Source organism: Bombus vosnesenskii, unplaced genomic scaffold (genome assembly GCF_011952255.1).
Source record: "Bombus vosnesenskii isolate JDL3184/JDL3185 unplaced genomic scaffold, Bvos_JDL3184-5_v1.1 scf7180000013293, whole genome shotgun sequence".
NCBI lineage: Eukaryota > Metazoa > Arthropoda > Insecta > Hymenoptera > Apidae > Bombus > Bombus vosnesenskii.
The window spans coordinates 98,566-123,091 of record NW_022882944.1 but is presented as its reverse complement, the minus strand read 5'-3'; the positions used below and the strand labels follow the sequence as shown (position 1 = coordinate 123,091).

The window sequence follows — 24,526 nt, the reverse complement described above, 5'->3', positions numbered from 1 at the left end:
AATCGAGAGAGACAGAGATTGCGATGGTAAGGTCGCTGTTAATCGTACGATTAATCTCAATGTATACTTGCAAATCGGCTGTCAGAACGAAATTGATTCATCGCTTTGACGCCTAATGTATACTTAATTCGACTATGAAGATTTAAACCTTATTGTATAGTCGCTTATCTAAATGAATAATCGCGGAGAAAGAGAAAGAGATCCTTCGATATTAATCTCGACGATCAACATTCAATTGAATGCATTCATTGATTCAAATCGATGTAGCGAGGAAAGAGAAAGGACTGCTTTGGAGTTCAATGTCTAATTCGACGGTAAAGAGTAACGTCGGCACGCAGTCGCGTATCTGAATCGATTCGTTCTTGCGAGAAAGAAACCGGGTATCCGATGTCTGATATGATAAGATCACTATGTACTCGTGTATCCGAATGGCTTTAATGCTTGTTCGCCTGTATCGATTCTTACCACCTTGAATGGAAGATAAGAAATAGTTGCTTACGTACTCGAGTGTTTGAAATAACTGATACGTTAAATAGGTGTTATTACAAAAAATACGTACACGTGCCGTACCGTGCATTCGGATAGCGATAAAATTAGTTCCATTAATAAACGTGAGTTGTCGCGACCTTGTATCGAAACCGATTTTAAACGTAGCGCTGTTTTCGTGCTGTTAACGATGGAAAATCAAAAATTTAGAATCTCGCGATCTAATCAACTCGGAGAAAAATATGACAATAAAAATTGAAGAACTAGAATCCATCTATCGGGCTGTAAAACCGTTTAATTGTAATTAAATTTCATTTTTACGTCGCAACGTAACATCGTTCTCTCGTCTCTGTCGCGATTTTCCAGACAACGAAAGTTCCCGAAATAATCCAACATAAAACGTCAACCGATCGATCCGCGTAATCCCATGCATGAATCTTCGTAACATTGCAGCATTAGTCGAGCGATTCCGTCAGACGATAAAGCGACACGAGCCCGAGACGATTGCCAGCGCGAAAATATTCCAACGAACGATTCCAATCCCCGTCCACGGTTGATCGACGCATTTTCTTCGACGTTCCCGTGTATTCTATATCTCTAAGTACTCCTGCGTTCCCGAATATCCGCGATTTATTTCTGCTCGCCGAACGACGAACGGGGATTTGCGAGCACTGCGAATCGTTCGACCGTGTCGATGCAAAGTCTAATTGTTATTACGTTTCGTTAATATTCGAAGATTTTCCTTCGCTCTATGATTTATCGTTCGATGCGTGATCGCGGGTAAAATAAAGAAACACAACCCAAAGCGATGTTAATATTCGCAAAAGTACTAAATCTTCTTCCGCAATTTAAAACCGCAAAATAGTCGTTCTTCGTCTCCGGCGAGCATTCTATGCAAGGTTGAAAACCGAATGACAGAAGAAAATTTCCTCATCGCGTAAGTACGTACCGCACGATACAACGGGCCACGCGTGGGTGACATGAGAAATGAAGCACGGTTAATTAGTGGCGTTAATCACGGTCGATTAACAGAGAGAAGTATGTCGCCTTCGAAACGGCTCTGTTTCGCGGGCCAAAGAAGGCGCAGTCTGAATTTCCTGCGCGGCACGTCACGGCCCGACAATCCATTAGTCACGTCAGCCAGCACGACAAAACTCGCGCGAGCTAAATAGCCGGTACACCTTGGCCCCGCGAAACCTGCAATTCACTGGCCGCCGCAGAAGGACGCGAAACTCGAGCATTGAAGTCTCCATGTTTATGCCGTCGTTGCCGCGAGATCCTTTTCAGCCTGCGTCCAGCATTTCGTCATCAAAGTGGAATTAAGCCTTTCTTCCTTTATATACCGCGTAACGTTATTTCAAAGGGTATCCTTGTATCGTTCCCATCGTTTTTTAAGGCGAATCGCTCTGACGAAAATTCCTCGAACTAAAAATTGTTTAACCGTACGATGAGTACACTACGTTAAACGCTTGCCTTTCCCCCCGTCCCCCTCCCAGCCGCAAGCGAATCAACACGATTCAAACAGATATCCAAATTACAAAGAAAAAAGAAAGAAGAAACACTCCATACCAACGACAAAGTACATATAACAACTAATAACGTCAACGAAATATTGCAACAATATTACCAATCAAACAAGATATACTATACGAAAATACCAACTTCCTATGTTCATGCTAATAAACAACACACGTTATCGAATTCTCGAAGTCCTTTTTGGTGTTCCCATCGAGAAAGAAAAGCGAAAGGAAAAAAAAAATATATCAACCACGGTTGAAAAACTTCAAATGTCTACCGACGTCGCAGCAAACGATCTTTCAAGCAAATAAAAAAACCTCTGTACTGTTTCGTTACTCGCGATCCACGGTCACATGGAAGAAGCGATTATCTTAATTCTTTGTAAAAAAAAAAAAAAAAAACGTGGAAACAGCGGGAAGCTCGCGCGGTCGGTCGTTCGCGATCGATGAAATAAGGTGTTACCTGTAAGTGTGGAGTTGTTAATGGTGTTGTTTGCCGTGGAAATGGCCGATTGGCTGGTGACAGGTGTGCCAACGGTGGTGGCCGTGGTTGTCGAGGAGTTATTTGGCGAAAGGGCCGCGTTGGCGGCCTGAGCCTGTGCCTGGGCCTGGGCCTGAGCCTGAGCCTGCTGTTGAAGATTATAATTCCAAGCGAGCAGCATCAGCTTCAGCTTATCCGCGTCTTTCATGAGCGCGCCTGCCGAAATTAAAAGTGCCAATTGGTCTCAGGGCATGATTAACACGGTGAATGGTGCCGATGGAGGGGTGAGAGTCGGATTTTTCGCGCCCACTTCCGGCCCGGCCGAGGCCAGACCGGAGACCGGACCTTTCTGGTAGTGCGACTTGCATATAACATACATAATATAGTGGGATTGTTAGATCGTGACGTGGTGCTTGAACGATCGAGATCGTTAAGGATCGTGATACTGTAGTTTCTATGATCGTTTAATACTTGTCGGAGAATTTTGACATGGTGATTTATTCGATGCTTCGATTTGCGTTTTACATTCAGTTTGATTTGGGTAACCTTTGGGAAATGTAGTTCGCTTTGTCTTTCCTTTTTGGTCTTTCGCAAAGGAATATTCGTGAAAATCGTAATATCTAAAGACTCTTGTACTTTTCTTTACTTTGTAACGGATAATAAAAATTGTTCTGCAGTCATCGTTCTTTTCTAGCGACTGAACGAAGATCGAAAAAGTTAACAGCAGAGAAAATTTTCAATCAATTACTTTCAATGAAGATAAACGAGCTAATGATCGCGTAATCGATAACACTTTCGTTTCGTATATTCCTGATAACGTTTATCGACAGTCCACGCATGCTTGTAACTCTTGTTAAAAATGTCATTTGTTTTCTAATCTTTATGCAAATAACATAAATTACTTCGTATCGTTTACACAAATTACTTATTTATAAATACAACGTTGGATCTTTGGCAAATATATTTCAGCGTTAGTAGTCTCGATTCAAAACGTTAGTTAAATTACGTCCATGCTCGTTAAAGTAATTCCCTACGTTTCTCTAAAATACTTTAGAATATGGGAAATTACGAACCACGTACATGAACTTTCTTCGCGCTAATAACGATCATTGCCACTTGAGCATGTATTAAATTGCTTGACTCGAGATATTTATACTCGAAAAGTATTTAGTCTTAGTATTCTCATCCTACATAGAAGACTACTAATTGGTCATTCGCCGAACGCACATGCGCATAACAGACTTTCAAACTCACTTTCTTCGGACGCGAAACCAAACACATCGGACGCTAATTTCACATTTAAGATGAAAAATATTTCAGAAATATCTTCGATAATCATTTTTGCCAACTTCGTGATTAAAAGAACTCGATCTGCTATCATCGAGAGTGATCTCAACGATATGTTCCTGGTCCAAAAAACAATTATAAAATTTTACAATTCGGTGAACTATTTTGTTTGTATAATAATCGACGCGTATAGCACCGTGAATAATGAAAATCCGATCAGCAGCGAAGGTGTTAAGCATCGAACAAAGTCTTTCTCGCGCGAGAATTCCTTAGTGGCATCTACGTCGATTCGTTTCTCGGTCGATCGACGTTCCCATCCCTTCGAACGGGTTCTGCGATGCAACAGGTCCAACCATCGAAATTCTCCGGCATTCGACGAATTCCCGAGCTCATTCGCGCGAAAATGCAGCTACGTTAACAGTTTCGTCACCGATCGCGCATGGATGCCGGGTTTTCAGGATTTTCGTTCGATCGCGTCAACAGGTACACACACGCACGCACACACACGCACGCGCGCGCGCGCACACACACACACACACACGCACAACGTTTCGGATCACGAACAAAGAACGGGCATACAGTTTGGACGAACAGCGAAGGCGTTTCGTCGAATATTTTTACTCCCGGAACAATGCGTACCATTCCGAGCAATTTCATGCGTGACATTTTTTGTTTTCCGCCTGGCCCTCCCTTTTTTTAATTGGATTTGGATGCAGCGCCGATTTGGAATTCGAGTTTCGTGACTCGTGAAATCGTCGATAGTCGCGGTAAATGTCGTCGATAATCTTGTAGAGTTTAATATAGAAAAGTTTTTATGAGAAACTTCGTACGAGCAATTGTGATAAGAAATTTCAGATATATAGAACGGTCACTGTTGATCGGTAGTTTTCTCTCACAGGTCGCGATAAGACTTAAAAATGCTTAACTCTTGCTTTTTAATATCCCGTGTCGAAACTCTGGAAGAAAAAGTGTCACGTAAGTGGTACAGATAGAGGAGAAAGTACAGCAGGAGCGTGATAAACACGACGCAGAAGGGCGACAGTGAGTTCGTCGAGTGTCAATTAAAATCTCATGCCCAATAAGTAAGAGCCCCATCTCGATCGTGCACGCGCTTATCGATCTCTCGTCGTCTCGTACGAGTAAAGATTCCCTTACGCCCGAAGACAGATCGCGCTGCAACAAGTTACAACGAGAAATCATTCGTTGAAGCATTTTTGGCACAGCCAACCTGGTCGTTTTACCCAAGTCTGAAATCACATTTGGAAAATGAAATGACCGTAAAATAAGAATTAAAACACTTAGAATTAACTGAAATGGATACGTCGATGCCAATACGAATATATTAAAACGAATTAAGTTCCAACACGTTAAATCTTCGAGAGGACTATGAAATTCACTAAATCGACGATCCACATTTCGCGTATTGAATATATACATCATACTTCGTAATTACAATAAAATGTGATGATATAAATGTTTCAAATGTAATTCCGTTTAATTAATCAGCCCGAAATCAGATTAAATAGAATTAATCCGATTCTGCCTGCCGTTGTAGATTTCACCGTGTTTCATTTATCTAAAAATCATTGTGTATGGAAACAAAATTGAATACAACCGCGTAAAACGACTGCTTATAATCAACCAATCGACAAGCTTTCGTTCGAAGCGTGTAAAACTTGGAACGTTACGTTATCACCGTGTAATTTAATTAAATTACACGGAACTGTCATTTTCCTGTAATCTTTGTAAGGAGAGCGTCACGGTGACAGTTCACGGTAGATCGTTTCGGACAAGTCTATCGCCGCCGATGGATATCACTTTGAAAATTTATTAACGTAAACGCCAAGTTCGCATAACGTTCTAATACTTGGAATTTGATCATCTTTTTGGTTGCCGCGTGTGTCGCGTCGGTTTGAGTCGCGTTCAAACTTGGAACACCGGAGGAAAGTTTGGATGTGGTTAACGAAGCCCGAAGAGAGCCTCGTAACACGAATCTCGAACAGTAAGATTCGACGATCGCTCTCGACAGAATGACGAAAAGCTTTGGGAAGAATTCGTTCGATACGAATCGTTTGAAAATTGTGACTGCAAACTTTTCATCTCCACATTGGAAGATTAATCGCGAGACTACTTGCACACGAACATTGAAAATTGGCCACGTAAATCTTTTATATTTCGATTCTTTACTCGTCAAATCGCTTTCATAATCGTCCAAAGTAAATACGAGACGTAAACACTCGGTTACATCTATCATGTAGCATCGCGTACAACAGCATCGCGTAGCGCGAGTCGAAGATCCTAGGAGATCGGGAACGTGCTACGTACAATTTCATCTGATCGAAATGCCGCGGGATCGTGATCGAAGGAGGACGCCACGGTGTCGGTGCGAAGATCCTCGTCTGATTAATCGGTCGATTCTCGGAACCGCGAGGCAGCGTCATCGCGCGTGAGACGCGAGTGTATCCCGTTCTTTTATGTAAGAGGCCGCGGTAACGAGATTACGAGGTTGAAGTGTCGGTACATGCTAATAAATACGTAGCTCGTTCGTGACGCGGATGAATCGGCTAGCTTTTACCAACGCGTTTTCCAAAAGGTTCCTTTTACACGCTCGAGCCTCCGTCGTTCGGATCGATCGTTATTTCGATAAAATCGTTAGACACGCGTTTACAATGACGTCTATAAACTGATTAACGACTTGCATAGTAAAATTATGCATTTTTTTCGTGTTTTCAGATATTGACGTCGAGTACAGACCCTTATCGGAAAATAGGAGCGGATGAAAAATTGTTTTTCTCGAAGAGGAATACTTGGAAGAAGAATTACAAATTACTGAAACGCAAAAAATAACAGTCGCTTAAGCTCTCCACAAAATGATGTGAATTTTTTACACGAATGAAACTCAAGTATACCTATTCGTACTACAATTAATGGCGTGTAGACGCGCATCTTGAAAAATTCTATTAAATCGAGCAATCTTCGTTAGAAATAATTCGCAGAACGGTTTACAAACTGAAAAATATAGGAACCTACGAGCGAACGCACTCGATCTATGAACAGAAGGCAGGGGAAACGGAAGAGTGGGGCGAACGAGTGACAGTGGATTGCCTGTAGTCTATAGTCAGACACATTTTACACCGAATGCGATAATCGCTATAGAGAATGCATCGACAGTGACAGTGCAGCCACGGGTCACGTATAAGGCTTCGTTTTCGAGAAAATCGATTCAGATTTGTACAAGTACGCGTGCACTTAAGTGCAAGCTTTCGCGGTTCTTCGTAGAAATATGTTTCTATTTTAGTTTATATCATTGCCAATGTAACGAACTGTAACATGGCCATGCACGGTCTTAAAGAATATTATCAATCTCGTTTCGATTCTACGAACACCTGGCTGTATGCCCCTGAGCAGAATTCATACTCTTGACCCACGATGACATATGTATATGCGATGAAAAATATTCTACTGCTGCATAATTATGAACGCTCGTGCGCGCATTCAAAGAAGTCGGTGTTTCTTTCGATAAAAATTACGCTATCGTTGGTTCTTCGAGAAACTTCAAACGGAATTGAAGAACAGCGGAGATCATCGAATAGTCGGAGATCTGCTTTCGAAGGTTATTTTCATACTATTCGTTGGCGATCTTTACGCAGAAACGAAAAACGTATTTCAAAGCGAGTCTTACCAACGTGCTATGGTCGTTTGAATTTCGACCAATTCGTTTGCAATGTTCAATTGTTTAAAATTCATTTAGTCCGCGCCTTTGCCGCTTTAAATACCCAATCTCGACCTGGTCGAAAATGAAGCCCTGTACGAAGAGAGATTATTCCAAAGTTTAGACTTAGTTTTCGCAGAAAAAAGACCAGCCGATGCAAGATTGGGCTGTCGTTATTGCCGGATCCTGTATATTCATGCAACCTTTGAAGAACACGTTGAGAAAAAATTGCTTGAATTAATGGGAACTTCAAAGATACGTATAGATTTGCATACATGATTCTTGGCATACGTTTCTGTGTATCCCTTTAGGTTGGATTAAAATTATCTCTTTCGCGCCCTGCGAAAAGTTTCTTCGCCTATGAATGGTGAACTTTTAAAAAGAAATTTGGTTCCACTGTATCGCTTTAGTAGATCTTCGATGGTAGGCAACTGGGTCCTAGCGTAACAAGTTTCACAGCTGCCGACAACAATGGTAAAACTAACGTATCAAGATTTTTAATTCACCTCGCCCTAGCGACGAAAAATATTCGTCACGCCCCTTTTACCTAAAACCGCAATCGCACAGCTTGGAAATATCATTTACTCGGATTGTACGAAACCGACGCCTTGACCAACCACAGGCACTAAACTCTCAAGAATACAACGTGTTAGCAAAGTCCACCTGCTTTCACGTTAACGAGCTCGTAACACTCGATACCTGAATTTCTTCTATACGATACAAAAACATAAATATTATAGGGTAAAAGTTGTAATTTGTTAAAGAACGACACATCGTTGCCTGGCAGAGCGAGGATTGAAAAACAATTTCAATTATCACCTCTGTTTTTGCCATTGGTAATAAAGAATATGGATATTCGATTCTAGAGAAAAACAGTCTATTGCTGTTATCCAGACATCATTACTCAATCGTTAATGACTTACAATTACTTAAACGCAAAATCGTATTTATACGCAATGATAAAATGTATACGCGATATAAAAACGATCTGCCGACTCGAAAAACGCGTTGCTAATGACTCGTTGAGAAACCATACTCTAAACGTTAAAACTTTTTCAAGTTGATGAATCAATCACACAGAAGCGATATAAATTCAAAGACGATCGATCTACATAATCGAAATAACTCTCCCCCGCTACTTTCTCTCTAATCCTTAACTATTGCTTCGAAGTTAATTTTATTCTCGACATTTAAATATATTTCCATTGCACGGCAGCAGTTAAGGATTAATTAACCCATCCACCGATAAAAAGGAACCAACCGAGACGAAACGAAAAAGAAGTAGAAAACGAAAATACGACAAGCGAAACCTAGACAAAGTAAGTCGCAGTGCAAATCGAAGCACGTCGCCCGATGAGAATCGATATTGGCACCCCATGATCGGTCTCTGCCACGAAACCATGATCGGCTGAGTAGCTCGCTGCACTCCACATTTCCCTCCAGTTGCAGCGTCGATTCGTTCAAGCGGGAGAATTAGCAGTGACACGTAGAAGGGTACTCGAGTCGCGCCAGAACGAAAGCATACGGAGCGAGAGAGCGAGAGAGCGAGAGAGATTTATTAGCAGCCGGATAAAGTTGGCGGCTGACGGGGACGGTGTGACGTCTAAATCATTCAGTCCGTTCAATAATGCAGAAACGCGACGCCACCACCGTAGGATTTGGGTCAGATTCTCGAAACGGCCGCGACCTGACCCCGTCCAGGGGACAACGAACGTAAAATTGAACGATTCCCCTGCTGGAGTTCGTCGATCTCCGAGCGGACGCCCGATCGCAGAAATAGTGAACGCGTTTTCATGGATGCGTTCAGCAGAAGAGGGGGATTTTCTAAAATCATCGTCTGTTACGAAAAGAAAACGGGAACTTCGGGCTGATCACATTTTCATCGATCGAATCTCAAACTTGGTCGTATCTCGATAGAAATTTAATTTTGAAGTTAATCAATTAAAATTTGTCACGAAGAATTTCCAAAATAGAACGATACGACAGTCAAATCGAACAATTTTGTTCCCGAATTCTTCCGATTCAAAGATACACTGCTTCAGCCTGACGCACCGTGACCGGTTTTATCGCGAACGTACCGACATTGCATCTAGTCGAAAGAGTCAAATGCGTGCGTCCAGATGATGCTCGCTTCCAGAAAATCCAGAAAACTGTCTTGCGTCTTTTTTGGAAAACATTTGATCACGCAGAAAAGTTACACGAAGGTCTAGGTGCGAGTATGGTCGTAGAGAATGTTCCAAAGGTTTGCGAGTATGGATGCTTCGATGAATGGAAGTTTGGAAGAGTTGTACATTCTTTTAGAAAGGTATGAACTCTTCCAAAATGGAATTGTGCAGCAAACTGATTTACCAGAAATAAATGAATATTTGTTATATCGTTGCATATTAGGGCGTTTTTTCTATTTCGTCTGCACGATTACGTTGCGATCATTTGGACAATTTCGTTCGAAATGCAATTAGTCAATGGTGAAAATGTGTGCGAAAATGAAAAAAAAAAAATGGATCGGATATATTACGTACAGCGAAGAATCATTGTGCTTGGATTTAGGATGGTTACGTATCGTTTGTAGATTGGTCCATACATATTTAATATACAAAAAAGGAGACAAAATTACGTAAGGGTGTATGAACAGTAGAGTTATAGGAGGAGGAAAATACATTTAATTGGACATGAAACACATGCATTAAAGTTCGCTGTATAATTCGAATAACGTTACGATAAACGTATATTCTGATATTTTATGGAATCACGAAATCGCTTTGAACGTATCGAATGCTACTTTGCGATCGATAATTACTTTCGAAACTTGCAAACTTCTATTCCGATTCGTCTATTCGTATTATAATTACAGAATACGAACAAAATGTTCGTTCTTCTCTGTTAAATAATTTTTTTTACGACTTCGGGAACACGTGTATAGCAAGAGCGTGACGTAAAAACCTCGTCTCGCGTTTTGATCGCCTCTGACACGAATGGAAGAACAACAAGGTCCACGAGTGTACGGGTAATGAAAGGTTTTGCTTACTTGAGTAGTGATCCTCCTCGGATATGTCGGCTGGCTCCGGGGTCGAGATGTTTTCCTGCAACAAGATGCAAACGCGTCGTTAGCAGCGTGCACATTGCCACTTGTCGCGCGTAGTCGAACGATGTTCTCGCGCGAGCGCGAGAGGTGCAAAAGAGCTTTTCAACTTGCTGTCAAATAGTTTCCACGTGCTTTTCTCGCTATCGGTAATTCTTAATAAGAAACGACGCGACGAAAACACGCGCTATGCTACTTTTGAATATTGCACGAGACGCGTGCTACTTTGCAGGAAAAATGATATCGCCATGTATTTATCGTACGTGTCACGACGTTCGAGTAATGCGAAATGCAGTGTCTTTATGGCATTATATATTTGATCAGAGATTGTAATACACAACGTTTTGTTAGGCGCGAGCGAAGAGAAGCTGTTTCAGTTCGTTTCGAAAGATATTTCAAAACGCGGTACATGATTGATCGAACATTAAACGAATGGAGCGATTTAATCGTCATTTAATCGAAAATTGACAAGCTGCTACTGAAACGGGAGGAAGGATTACCATGGAATTTGTAGAGAAAAGGGAGATTTGGGAAGTTCGTTAAATAAATATTTAGAAAAATTATAAAGGATTTTAATTATATTTCACATATAACTTTTAATTGAATTTATCGAAGGGCTCGCAGCGTTATAAATTTCGCGTGGGGAAAAGCCGATACCTGCGACTGAAACTAGAAGAGATCAAGCTCGAACCTAAAACGCGTCGTCTCGGAAAAACACGAGGCGGCTAACGCGAATCCATAGAAACCGACGAAGTGGGTCGACTTCCCGGGAACTCGATTATTGAAAAATTAAGAGGCCGCAACCTCGGACGAACCTCACGGTTCCGCGGTCGAACGTGCACGCTTGGTGTCCGACGCGTTTCATGGAATCGCGATTGTCTTCATCCGCGATTGCGCCACGTTGAAACACACCAACACAAGGCTTTCCGTACACCCACGGAACGGCCGTGGACTTTATTGTCCCGGATCGAGAGCTGGCTGTGGCGGCTTGTGGTTCGTCCGAACGCAAATTACTTACGCCTCGGCTAGGCTCGGCGACGCTACGTGCCGTGGGAGACAGAATCGAGGCACGTCGAGAATCTCCGATCGATAGCGTAAGACGGCGAGCCGCGGGAAAACCGAAACCCGCCTGCCACCCAACTGTCCGGCGTTCATGTCACCAAGAATAGCCATAGCTTTTTATCACCAAAGTTCCTACGTCCGATGGGAACAAGTTTTTCAACGTACGTACTTTTTCGAAGTTTGACTATGGCTGCTTCGGACGTGGTCCCTAGCGATTTTAATGAAATTTCACAGATAAGATTTTTCATCGCAACGTAAAACGTATCGGTTATTCGCGCTTGTAGATGCTGCATAAAGTAATTAAATATAAAACGAAGAACGTTCATTGATGTATTCTGTATCGTTAGACGCGGCTGCGATAAAAAAGAATCTTGCGTAATGTATTTTCATTCTTCGATTCTTCGTGATTCTGTCTGCAGCATTGCACGGCCGTTTAATCTCCCGATCAAGATTCAAATGTCATTCTCTACGAATAATAATCATATTCCCTGTGATATCTATATAATTATTGTAATAACAGAATATACGGACACTAAAAGGTACAGATAATTTCCTGGTTACTTAACGAGAATGGAAGGTTTCCAATTAACCACTTTTAAAGATCCTTAATAGCTGACTACCATCGTCGTAATGCGTAAGTATTGCCAGATGTCTCATCGTTGTTACAAGTTACGAGTTACGAACAGGACACACACGTCGTTTCCTTTCTTCTCGAGTAATCGTAACGCGAAAAATTAATAACGAATACGATTTTAACGAACGAATACGTCAGTTTAGGTAATTTCGAAAAATGTTCCGCAACGAACATCCCATAAACGTTCGCGCTATCCAATCCTCGACCAAGTCCTTCACGCGTTCATTCAAACACTCCCGTTCGCATTCGCACACTCTAGATCGAAGCGGCATTTCGATCGATTCTAGGATCACGAGGTCGTGGTATCCTCCCATGCCGAGTCCGCGTGGCAACATTGGTCCTTTTCTCGTCACCCAGGGTTTCCCGTTGAAACGAACGGCGTTCGGTTTCGCAAGGCGTGTGCACAGTGTGCGCGCGGCTGGTCTGTCACACCGACCGAGCGCGGCTCTCCTATCTGTGTCAGGTCTCGTGTTGCAACTGCAGAAGGTCGACCGGTGTACGCGGAGAGCACGGCCAATTGATACCGGCCGCAATTTTGTCCGGCGGTGTAGGACGACCGGCACGGGCATACCGCGCTGTACCGGCGCAAAAACTGCCGCTGATGTAACCGAGAAATTCCGTACCGTGCGCGAGACCGTTCGGCGATTCGCTCCATCGAATCCGGCTACGAAAAAATCTGCCAGGTACTACAAGTTTTATCGGATAATCGACCCGTGGCAGAATGGAACACGACCCGGTAGATATCGTCTTACGAACGAGCTTTTACCCCGACCTGATCTTACGCGATGCGAACATGAAAAGCGTCGCGCGAATGGAACCGTGTGCATCGGTCTTTACGTTTCTCAGGATGGCTCGTAATTTACGCGTCTGAACGCGGTGTCCTATTATTCGAACTAAAAATGACAGATAACGAGGAAAAGCAAAGAACTCGTTTTATATCGGTACCATAAAGAGCCATTGCGAATGCTCGGAGAAGCATAGTAGGAAGTCACGATTTTAACTTGGCGATGTTCGAACTGCAGCTTCCTAACGTCATTTGACCAGCCGCTTTAACACGATCTGTACCACGTGTACCGTTTTCGGTGCACGCGAACGTTTCCAACGTAAGTAAAACAAGCGATGACATGCACCAACGGTGGTACATGCGACTCGAATGGAACGTCGTGCGGAAGAAGCGAAACGCGTTAGCCACCGTTGCTTTTAATGTTACCTCTCTTACTTTCTTCTCTCCCCGTATAAGTTTTCTATCGTTTCCTTCGCTATTTTACCGGGATACTTTCCAACTTTCGAGCGTTTCGTTTCCTCGGTTTTATTAACCAGCGATTGAAAACTACGTAGCGCCTCGTCAGATGTCGCGTCTATCATATGTAATTGGCAAAGGCACTCGAGCAGAGATCTTTGAAAAGATGTATTACATAAGCCTCTAATTAATCAACAAGTGCCGCTGATTATGTTGTGAATATTACCTTACTACCGGTGTAAAGATACACCTATATCCTTAGAAACATCGAGACCAAGATCGCAGTCATCTATCAAGATCCTTTAAAAGATCTTTACGTCTCGTGTGCATACAGTCATATTTCAAATTCATTAATCTCGAAACGTAGATGGGATCGTACGAGCCGAATGAAGAACGAATGAAACAATTAAAAGGCACACGTAAGCGGCCATAGAAATCTCGCGGCCGTCTGGCGAATTGATAGTCCAGATCACGAATAAAAGGTGAATCCATTAACCCATTTGCCGGATACCCGCCGCGATAAATCTCTCCGCCTACTGGTATCGCGTGAATTGTGCAATCCTCTCGAGCTCGAGGAAAAAAAAGGGAAAAACGGAAGAAGTAAAGAAAAAAAGAAAAAAGAGGATCATTGACACGAATAGCTTCCTTTGAAAAACGACAGGTCGGTGATTTGCCATTCTCGTTTCTCCGATCCTGAGAAATCGCGACACCCACCACCGATCGCTTCTCCCGTCGTTCCACCGAGAACAACGAGACACCGTCCTCTCGAGGGTCTACCGTTACAATCCTCCCGCGCATTCCTCTCGTAATCGCACGATCGAACGATCCGATAGCCGGCTACCGAGACCTCTGCGTTTAATAATCGGTGGAATTTATTGGCTAACAGCTCGTATCTTCATTCTCCAACTACAGTTTCGACTTTGCACGGCACGGGTTATTTTAAGAATCTTTCATTAAGAATTTAATATAACTCTGTTCCGGCTAACCATTGGTACACGCTCGCGAGGCGCCACTCTTGTTGCCGTTTGCGCGTCGCGCTTCATCCGTATCACGAGAATCTCGCGACAGTGTTTCTGCTTTTCGACAGATTCTACAGCTGTTTGTAAAAAGAATGACCTACATATCTAGTTAACGTAAAGGGGAAAAAATGATGAACACGAGGAAATTGCGAGTTTATCGATTTCAAAACGAGATAGTAATTATCTATTGTTCGCCTGTTTATATCTTTAAATAATTTATCGAGGAACAGAATGTAAAAAATACTATTATCGCACGTGGAAATATCAATAAGATGAAATCATCGTATTGTATTCGAAATGGAGAAGCCGATAATCATCCTATTGCTGTTTCACCCCTCTCGAAAACAGTCTATCGATCGAATATCGTCAGCGAAAGAATCCGTAGCGATCTGTGTCGAATTTTTAGGCGATCCGTTCGTTATCAGCGATAAACATAACCGGTTACGACGATCGATCGATCGGACAGCTTTAACGCGAGTAATTCATTTTAGAATTTTAATTAATTCAATCTCTTACGACCTGTCCCGCCTTCCACCATCGTTGTCGCAATTAAAATTCGCCGACATCCGGGAAGTACGAGTCGGGCAAATTTTTAGCAGACAACCGGCACACCAGTCCGAATTGCTTCTTTTTACTCAATTAGAGTCGGCGCGCGATACCGACGCACCAAAAAATCGACCAATTCGTCGCTATCGATTTGTTAGAGTATTTTCTTCGAACAGACAAACACGGATCTCCGATCGACGTGGATCGCTGTGTTAATTGTTTCAGCGTATAGAGAAACAATGTAAAACGTTGCATTTTCTTGGAACTTACGCTACGTAATCGCAAACGATAGAATAATCGAAGAAAACGTGAAAGTAAAGAAGGCTGTAACTAGAGTTTTATGGAAAACGATGTTATTTATTGACAGATTATAACAAAACATATCCGTTACGTGTGCTTTACATTACATTACAATATTTTTATCGCAATGTTTCGACGATCTGTAGCGATAACAAGAATTTTATAATTTAAGAGAAGATGTAAGTTCGTTCTGTAGTTTCCATAAAAAGGTTGCCAAGTGTCAGAATGCAGAAAGTGACGAATGATGGAAATAACAATTTTCGGAAACGTCTTTTCGAAGACGGAACGCGCATGTTCGAGCACGAGGTAATGGTCACGCTGGCACATGGCAATTACAGCCTAATTTGAAAACCTGATCGTGGTAGGATACATTCTATATCGCGCATGAAACGCCAAAAACTGTGTCGATTGTTGCGATAACACTTCCCTACTGACACCGCACTTCGCATAAACGACCCTCTTTAGGGAAAAGGAATTTTCTTTTAAATGGCGCTTACAGCACTTTTTGCTTCCATTCTTCGATCACGGATTCGAATTGCGGAATTTTAAATACTTCGCGACTCTAGCTTCTTTCTTTCCATTTCGACGTCTTAAAGTTCGATCAAGATAAATTTACATCTTCGTGAAACACAAGATTATAAAATCGAGATGTTCGATCAACTTCCGAGTATGTTCGTGGGCCATCGTTTACTTTTATCGTTCAGCGGACACGAGCGAGCAAAAATCGGACGATTCGTAGCAACTGTGGCCGATCGTCGGACCTAAACCGACTCGTAAATCACGCGACAGCAGAGACGAGGTATCCTGAGGTCGCAGGTAGTAATGAACAATGTCCTCTGGCTTTCTCTCTCTGGTGACCGTCTATCTTCTCTCTTTCTCCCCGTCTCACCTACGCACGGGCCGCCCCACTTCCGGCGGATGTACCCTGATAAATGGGAATCTCGGCGAGCGCGCGGCCAGTCGGCCGTATACACCTACGACATAGCGCACCGCGCCGAATGAGAAACGAGCCGGGAGCGGTGCTCGTCTTCGAGGCCGGCAACAAGAGGCAGAAAGAGAAAAACGAGGGGACGAGCTCCCTCGAGCTCACCATGGGGCCGTACGACTAGCCAGAAGGAAGCGACCAGTTAACACATTGCGATCGTGTACTGAAACGACAGTTTTCAGTTTTTCCATATTCTGGAAGATTTCCGATAAAAATGTTGATCAACAAATTTCCAGCATGTTAGTTTCTCCCCGGCGTTATGAAAAATGATTTCAACTCCTCAAGAACTGCCCAAGTTAGATAGTAGCGGATAATGCGAGTAAAACTTCCAATTGATACGAAAGTGAACGTTTTACATCGAGATCTGTTAACTCGTGCTTCTTTAATTAATTTCCATTTATTCGAGCTTTCAAGTTCGAAAGTGAAATTACTGCTATCAATTTCAATCGTGCGAACGCTGTATACTTTTCACTGAAACGAAACACGTTAAATATACGCCCTACTGCTCTTCGGGGACTTTCTTAAATATTTCCAACTTTGTCACACCCTAATAAAGAGTGCTAAGAATAAACGAATTGGCAGATGTCTACTTCGTGACGACGAAATTAATTCCACCGGAATGAGGGGTACGAAAGCCGAGTTCACGCTGCCCAGTCGTCGAACCTCTTTTGGCAGCAATTGCCGCGTCACCGAGAAAGCTCTATCTCCGACTAGATAACGTCGTAGAGATGGTACGCGAGACGTTGGACCCGTCTCCCATTTAAATCACAAGCGTTTCTTGGAAAAAGGGCAGCTGTTTCCGGTAGTAGTTCACCGATTATCCGCTCAAGCCGCTGAAAATAGAGCGGCGCTGATGAGAGATACCTACAACAGGATGACACGTAGCATCTCTCTCCTTGCGGCTGCTTCGTTCACACCGACGGCTAATATAGCGGTTTCAACGCTCTCATCCCGAGATCTGTATTTGTCGTGTACATTAACGGCGTGACAAACGCGTCACGCTGTCCGGCTGCTCGGTTGAACAACTTTGTCTCGCAATTGTCACGTAAGAGCGGCCGACGAGGGAATACTCGGCGACGAAACGGCACGAGACGCGTAAGAAAAATCGAAAATATCCAAGGGGCAGAGAAGAAGAAAAAGGACGAGGTTGACGCAGGACCGGACTATCCTCGACTATGGACCTGGAACCCGGCCTATAAGGGAGAAGAAATTGTCGAGAGTCTGGAGGGAGAGGGAGGTGGTACACACGGCCAGGGAGATACGGTTGGAACATTTGTTTAGTTGGCTGCAATTAAGCCACTTGGCGGCAATTGTTTGTCGCTCAGCACAGAATTCCGCTCCCACCGTGCGGATACGCGGTCATAAAGCGCGCGCGGACGCGTGTGCGTACCGCGCGCGCCTTGTGTTGTACCAACTCGCCACCAACACCGCAATTCCAGACGATAAAGCCGAGCGAGTTGCCGGGGTTAGAGGTCAACCGGGTCCAGTAGCCGGTGTCCAACCAATCAGCGACTGGCAACCGGCCGGACACTTCGCGAGATCGACTCGGACGATTGTCTTTTGTCTTCGGCTGCTCGTAAGACGGACGTCGATGAATTGTACGTCGAAGTCACGCGACCGACCGTGCCCGCCGACCGGCTGCTCTGAATTTTTATTCGCTTCGACCGATCGCCGCGCCAGCCGATCGATTGCCACGGTTGGCGCTGCGTTCGTGGGATCTACTTCGTTCTTCGTACGCGCGTACGATTATCGTACGTGAACTCGAGACTTTTTTTAACTTCGATCGATCGACCGATCTCCTGACATTCTCAAACACGGAGGACGATCCTCTTCGACTTTGCTCTTCCGCGCGAAATCAGCAGCCAGACGCTTAGTCGATGTGCAGAAACGTTTGCAGCGCGGACAAGTTTCGCGCGTACGGCAGGTCCGCTCGTAAATCGTTGACGAAAGGTTGCACGGTTTGCCAAGCGTCTCGAGCGACCGTGTCCTGGCTCCGACCGAGGAATAAAAGAGATTGGGCCATTAGAACCGGGGAATCGGTCCACCGGTTGATTTAGGTTGCCGTGGCTTGACCGCTCTTTGGATAATGGGCAAATGATCGTCGCCTGCCGGTGATTTCAGGGCCGTGTGTTTTGACTGGAGCGAAGCACCTATCGACGATTCCGCTCTTTCTCGCTCTATCTATTTTCCCATCCCTGTCACTCTGCCTCTTGGGTAAGCGCCTCTCAATTTCGGCTCATTTGCCTACCAAATCCGCCGGCCTATAAATACACGGCTACTCCTTCGGTGAACCGGGTCTCAAGGTCATCTGTAATTACCTCACCAACGACGCTACGCCCTTGTACGGACGTTTCTCTTTCGCCTTTTTTTAAGCTCCGTTCGATTTTTATCGTTCCTGTCGCTGTATTCGGTCGGGCCTTTATTAAATTCCCTTTCGTTGCGCTTAATCTTCGAGTTTTCTTCTCACGGTTCGCGTTACCGGCTTCCTTTCTGTTCTGGCATCAATTTCGTTCAGACAAAGATATTAATCGTATCGATAGATGATCGTAGAAAGAGGCGGTATTTTTTTTATAATTGTCCATATCTTTTTACCTTTACGAAGAGTGCCATAACGAAATAGACTAACCGGAGACACGATGAGAGAAATTACTGATCGCGAGTACGATACAACACATCTAGAGACACTTACCTATCAAACGCAGGACGTCGGCTTCATTGAATAATTTCCCCTTGATACATTAACCTCGAAAAATAAATCGACAAAACCTATGTACGTGGAACGAAGAAGGCGAGCCAGACCACCGATCGAGAGGCCCAGGCATCAAAGCTACCACAGCAATTTCACACGACGTCGTTCAATTCCCTCCAACGTATACACGTAGCCAGCCTACGAACGAATCATACAACGAGTCGCTTCTTTCTCTAAACAAAACCAAGACTGCATCCTCTAACACGGCCCATTTCGAAAACCGAGGAATTGAAACGTTCCGCCGATGGATTCCGTGCCGTGTTGTACCCAGAAAGAAGAAAGAAGCCAATCCAACAGGACACACCTGCAAGCCATCAGCTACGCACGAGGCAAAAAGAGAGGCGACCGTTTCCAACGTTTCCGTCGCTCGAGAACGCGCGAGTCTACACACCGACGCTCGAAACTATCCGCAAACGCGCGCTTCGAGAAAACACGATTTAACGAGAATTATAAAAAGATGCAAAACGATCCAGCGATCTTAATTCCTTACGATCAATACCGTTACGCGTAGCGTAATATATTATCGCGCGACAAAGAGCTAACTTATACCTCCTACCAATTAAAAGTGATCTACCGACTCCATAATTCACGATTAGCTTTCACAATTTAATCAAACTCACGTACTATCGCGTAATTACATTCGCGTAGCGTGTATCTGTCCGTGGACGTTCCGATTGGCCAAGGATACCGATCTTTGCACGCCCGTTTTGGAACATATTCGTCGCGTTGCAAGAGAGCTGGGACAGGAGGACGAGTACGAGGAGGAACGGAGGAGCGGCGCTGGCCTGACGTCATCGGGAACGAATGCTCTGAAGCGGCGTCGTTCAGGTTGCGTCAGGGGGATCCGTGATGATGGTCGGAGCTCTTCTGATCTGGTAAGCGGTCGCGGAGTAGGAGGAGAGGACGACGGGGTCACCGTCGCCGGGATAACCTCACACGTGTGCGGCCCGAAAAAAGAAAGGCCAAGAAGGAAAGACGACGGCGACGCCGGAGGCGAAGCTCCAGCTCGTCGATGGGGAAGGAACGGGAAGAGAAGAGGACGGTCCGCGGAAAAATAACCGACTCGCCACGAACGGAGGCCGATCCTCGTTTTCTTATCGGCCACGGCGTCGATGATCGTCAGTTAATCGCGCAACCCAGGTGATAACGACCGTTTCCGTCGACGTTCTGGGACGGGCTACTGCGGACGTGAAAAATTTTCCATTCGTATCCAGAGAAAACTGGTTTCGAGCTAGTCGCGAAGTCTGGTAGTTGGTTTAAAAAGGAAAAAAAAGAAAAAGAGAGAGACGTTGTAAATTATCTCGATTCTTGTTCAAGTGTAACTTAACGGATCGCGATTATCTTGAAACGATTGGAATAATGGTTGATCCGTAGGAATTATTTCGTTTAATTCGTAATTCATTTCGAAACGTTTGTAGGTTCTACGGAACAGTTTTGCGTTAATAACCGAGACATCTTGATTAACTCGAGGTGGAACTGCTTCTTTTCCGAGAGTTGAAAAATTTATAGCAACGTGCGGTATCATTAAATCCGTAGTATCGAATGATATTTCAAACGACTCGCGACATAAGTGCAACGATTAAAAGAGTATCGAAACGTTTCGAGTTAAATCGTCTACAGTGCGCAAAAACTGGTTTAACTCGCTATTTCGCTAGTAGATAAGAATAAAAATATGACCATTCGTATACCTCTTAAGAAAAAAAAAAAAAAAAACTAATTCGAACGAACCACGTTGTTATTCAGCTGAAAATTCCGTCAAATCGTCTGAAACTTCAAACACCGAAGAAGCTTGGAAAATCCACGAAGGTTTTGAACGAGACAGAAAGCTAAGTCAGGCACGAGTATCTCGAGCTGATGGCCTAATCATCGGGGGCAGGCTTGCTCCGGCTTGAAACGGCACGGAGGCGACGTCGACTGTTACTATATCAGGCGACAGGCGTGACGATATCGTAAAGTAACGTCGTTGTTTTCCCACCGGGCTGTCGCTGTATTTTCGAGCTGGTCTGCAGTTTATCCAGCACCAGTCACGGATGACAACGGTGCACAGCGTGGCCGCTTGGCTACCTTACTTGACCCCCGTACAACGAGGGACAATTGGGTGTAACAGTCTCCCATTCGTTTGTCCGTCCGTCCATCCGACGAGCTGTTCGTCCCATCCAGGCCGTTCGTGTTTCTCTGAATCCACGGCCGTGTAACACGTCCATTATGCCCGCGGTGCAGTCGCGTCTGCGAACGTGTTCTCGTTTACGTAGATACGTGTGCGTGCAATCTCTTTCTTTCGATCCTTCTCTTTTCTCTCTTTCACCGTCGCTTGTCTTTGATCGTTTTTGAACTCCGTTAGAATATCGTTTCTTATTCTTATCTCCTTTCTTTCGGACGAAGGAAAAATCGACCTTTGGAAATCGCTTCGTTCCGTCCACGAATAAAAATTTCCTCTCTTCTGTCGCTTTGAAATTGCGACTTGGCACAGGTTCCCGGGACACCCAGTATATCGCACGGAAAATTGTTCGTTTCGCAAGTTGGTAAAACTTTGAAATCGCGTATTAAAAATGGTTTCAAAGGGATCCACGAAAATGACGACGAAAAGAAAGAGACCATCCGTAGATTCGTCCAAGGTTCTTCGCTTTTACGTTCAACGTGACTCGAACCTTCCTTCCTGTTTTTTCGGAAGCGCTCCTTGTATCGAGCATCGATCGACAAGGCCCGTATTGGCATGCTCGTGCGTGAGGTACATATCACCTGATCGAGTATTCGCGGCATTTGGCCACGAGGGAAGAGAACACGAGGGAGGCGAACGTACGAAAAAGAGGAAGAGAATAGAACCTCGGTTTCGAGCACGCGCCCTACTCTATCCGCTTCCGCCGCGTAGACGCGTTCGATTCGTTCTCTTCAGTCGCGTCTCACGCCACGAGCAGGGAGTGTGCATTCCTCGTCACCGGTTTTCTCCAGAACTCGTCGATCCGCGGTATAAAATATACGTCTCGTTTAAATACCTTGCAAAGATACATCGTCTCTGTAATTCGATATCGCGATTTACTATGCACAGAATCTTGAGTACAACGCGTTAATTATGTCACCTTTTGATAGAAAAAGATAATTGATCAGGAAGATAGAAAATGCGATATCATCTCGGTATTCCTAAGATTCTAGCGCCGAATCCTAACTTCAGCAGTCGCTAGATCATTCTAACATTTTCCTCCTTTTTCATTTTTCTCTTTCTATCCTACTCTGCATGACGTGTCAACGAGTACATGATCAAGATTCGAGGTTCGATAACGTTGACGTTAACGAGAAGTCCCAACGACGTAGGAACGTTGAAACGCACGCGGTAAATCGATTATGTAATATCGATCGCTGGGATCCTTCGTTTCGATCGGTATTATTCGAACTTTTATTTCAGCGTCTTTTCTCCGTCTAACCGATAGAATTCTTCGAGTGCTATTAATTAAAGACACTCGAGAATCCTTTCTCACGCGATTCGACTAATATCGTTAGCGAAATTTTACAAAGCACACGTTGCAAGTTAACGCCAGTAATAAGTCGTCTTGTGCAACAGTAACAAGTTTAATAGCAAAGGAAACAATGTTGTCGGCTTTGTCTTGCCTAGATTTGCTTTTCTTTTTTTTTTTTTTTTCGATACTTATAATATTTCTTTCGCTCGGAAAGATATAAATAAATGTGATAACGCGGATTGGCAATCGTGCAACTTTTTTCAATCGAGGTGGCTCATGGAGCAAGTGCTTTCTGAGTCATCGAACAAAGTGAAGCTGATTATATTTTATACCCTGCCGTTAATTGCGCCCGTAAAGATTCGTTTATACAAGACTTATAAATAATGATGCACCGTGTCACTCAACAAATAACGGTCTTATCTGTGCAATAAAGAACAGTTTGAACGTATACAGCGCTGTCAAACGAGTCTTATTCAATGCTAAATCAATATAGAGGCAGTAGCAACGTTTTCATTCAATTCTGACAATTCTTCCCAGAAAATTCACATAGCTGAAACGTATATTACATGTTGTGCCTGTGAAGCGAATATACATACACATAGACGCTTAAAATTACTAAAAATAGTTGGCAACCAACGTTAAAATGCATCCAGCAAGCATCTTAACGAACCAATGTTTATTCAATCTTTCCCACGTGTTTATCAATCTGCTACGTTTCAAGCATCGAGATTACCTTCAATATGCACGTTTGAAACCGTTGAAAATTTTAATAATTCCTTGACTCCGAGTTGGCGTTGTACGCAGCCTGGCGTGCTACAGAAAATAAAAAAATGTCTTCCGTCTGAATGCAACGTTTCGTCAATTTTCGAGGCTTCGCCGCTAATTAAAAGTGTCATACGCGTGCTTCGCTCCGTTCCTACTCGTTTATCTATTTGCTACGAAGGATATGCATACAATTTGCGGAAAGTTAACATGTTTATTCACTGTGGCACAGAAGCATCTCTACTTTCCTTTACACGCGTTATGCCTTTATTAATTATTCATTGTGCAATGTTTGCGTTCGTGTTTCTTTCGTGTCAAGAAAACTTGTCTCGATTCGCACACCGGAAACGCTTTTACTTCCAAGGATGCCGTAGCTATAGCGCTAGCTCGGTTCTTAGCTGCTTTGGCTCCAATCGAATGGCATTCTATTTTATCCTATTTCTCTGACTTTCAAGGATTTCGTATCAATTTTTACAACGTATATGCAACGGTGCCGCACGAACAAACGTCGCGTCATCGAAACGTCCGATCCTCGTCGATCAGAAGAGCGAGTCAGCCAAAAATCGTCATTTCGCCCCGCGCGGAACCTAGCGAACAAACGGATGGGCTAATTTAATCTTCCCATAAATTAATCACGACGCATCTATGCAACGGAACGCGACCGCACAGATGACGGGCTCATCGCGTCGCATTCATGCTAATTTCTAACCAGACGTATAATATTCTTATTAAACGCAACCGCGCGTTACGCGACCACTTGGTCGGCACCGTTGTTTCGCACATCTAATCCAGCTACGTTAATTGACATCGTCTAGAAGCGGACACGCCGTTTCGAAGATCAACCTTTCTACGCAAGTTTTATTTGTTTAATTTTCTTCTATTTAATTAACGTGTGTATAATTGCTTGTTCATATTTCAGGTACGTTCGTCGAATAACAAATAAGATCGCGTTGTGTGTATTTTGACAAAGATAGTGGAATTAATGGCGTGATGTAATTAAGAAGGTGCAAATTGTACAAGATAGTGGATAGAATAAACGATAAAGCATATGAACAAGATAAGCAGCGAGTAATTCGGCTAAACAAATTGATGTTGAAATAAGATGTATCAATGGAAAAAGATGAACAGAACACGTTTTTTATCCCAAAATGTACCAAAACGAAGGAAATGATTTTCTTCGTCGATAAACAGAGAAGTAAACTAAATAAAAACCAT

At 43.7% G+C, this 24,526-nt stretch overlaps 1 protein-coding gene across 3 annotated transcripts in view; it reads right to left on the bottom strand.

Moving 5' to 3' along the window:
* Positions 1-24,526, bottom strand: part of LOC117232698 (nucleolar protein 4-like) — a 96,466-nt gene that overhangs the window by 23,988 nt on the left and 47,952 nt on the right. For 2 of the 3 annotated variants that reach the window (XM_033492244.1, XM_033492245.1), the window contains exons 2-3: positions 10,509-10,563; positions 2,467-2,700 (exon numbers count right to left, since the gene is read on the bottom strand). In XM_033492244.1, the coding sequence (XP_033348135.1) occupies positions 2,467-2,700; positions 10,509-10,563 (289 nt within the window). The remainder of the gene's footprint in view (positions 1-2,466; positions 2,701-10,508; positions 10,564-24,526) is intronic. The other variant, XM_033492246.1, reaches the window with a different exon arrangement.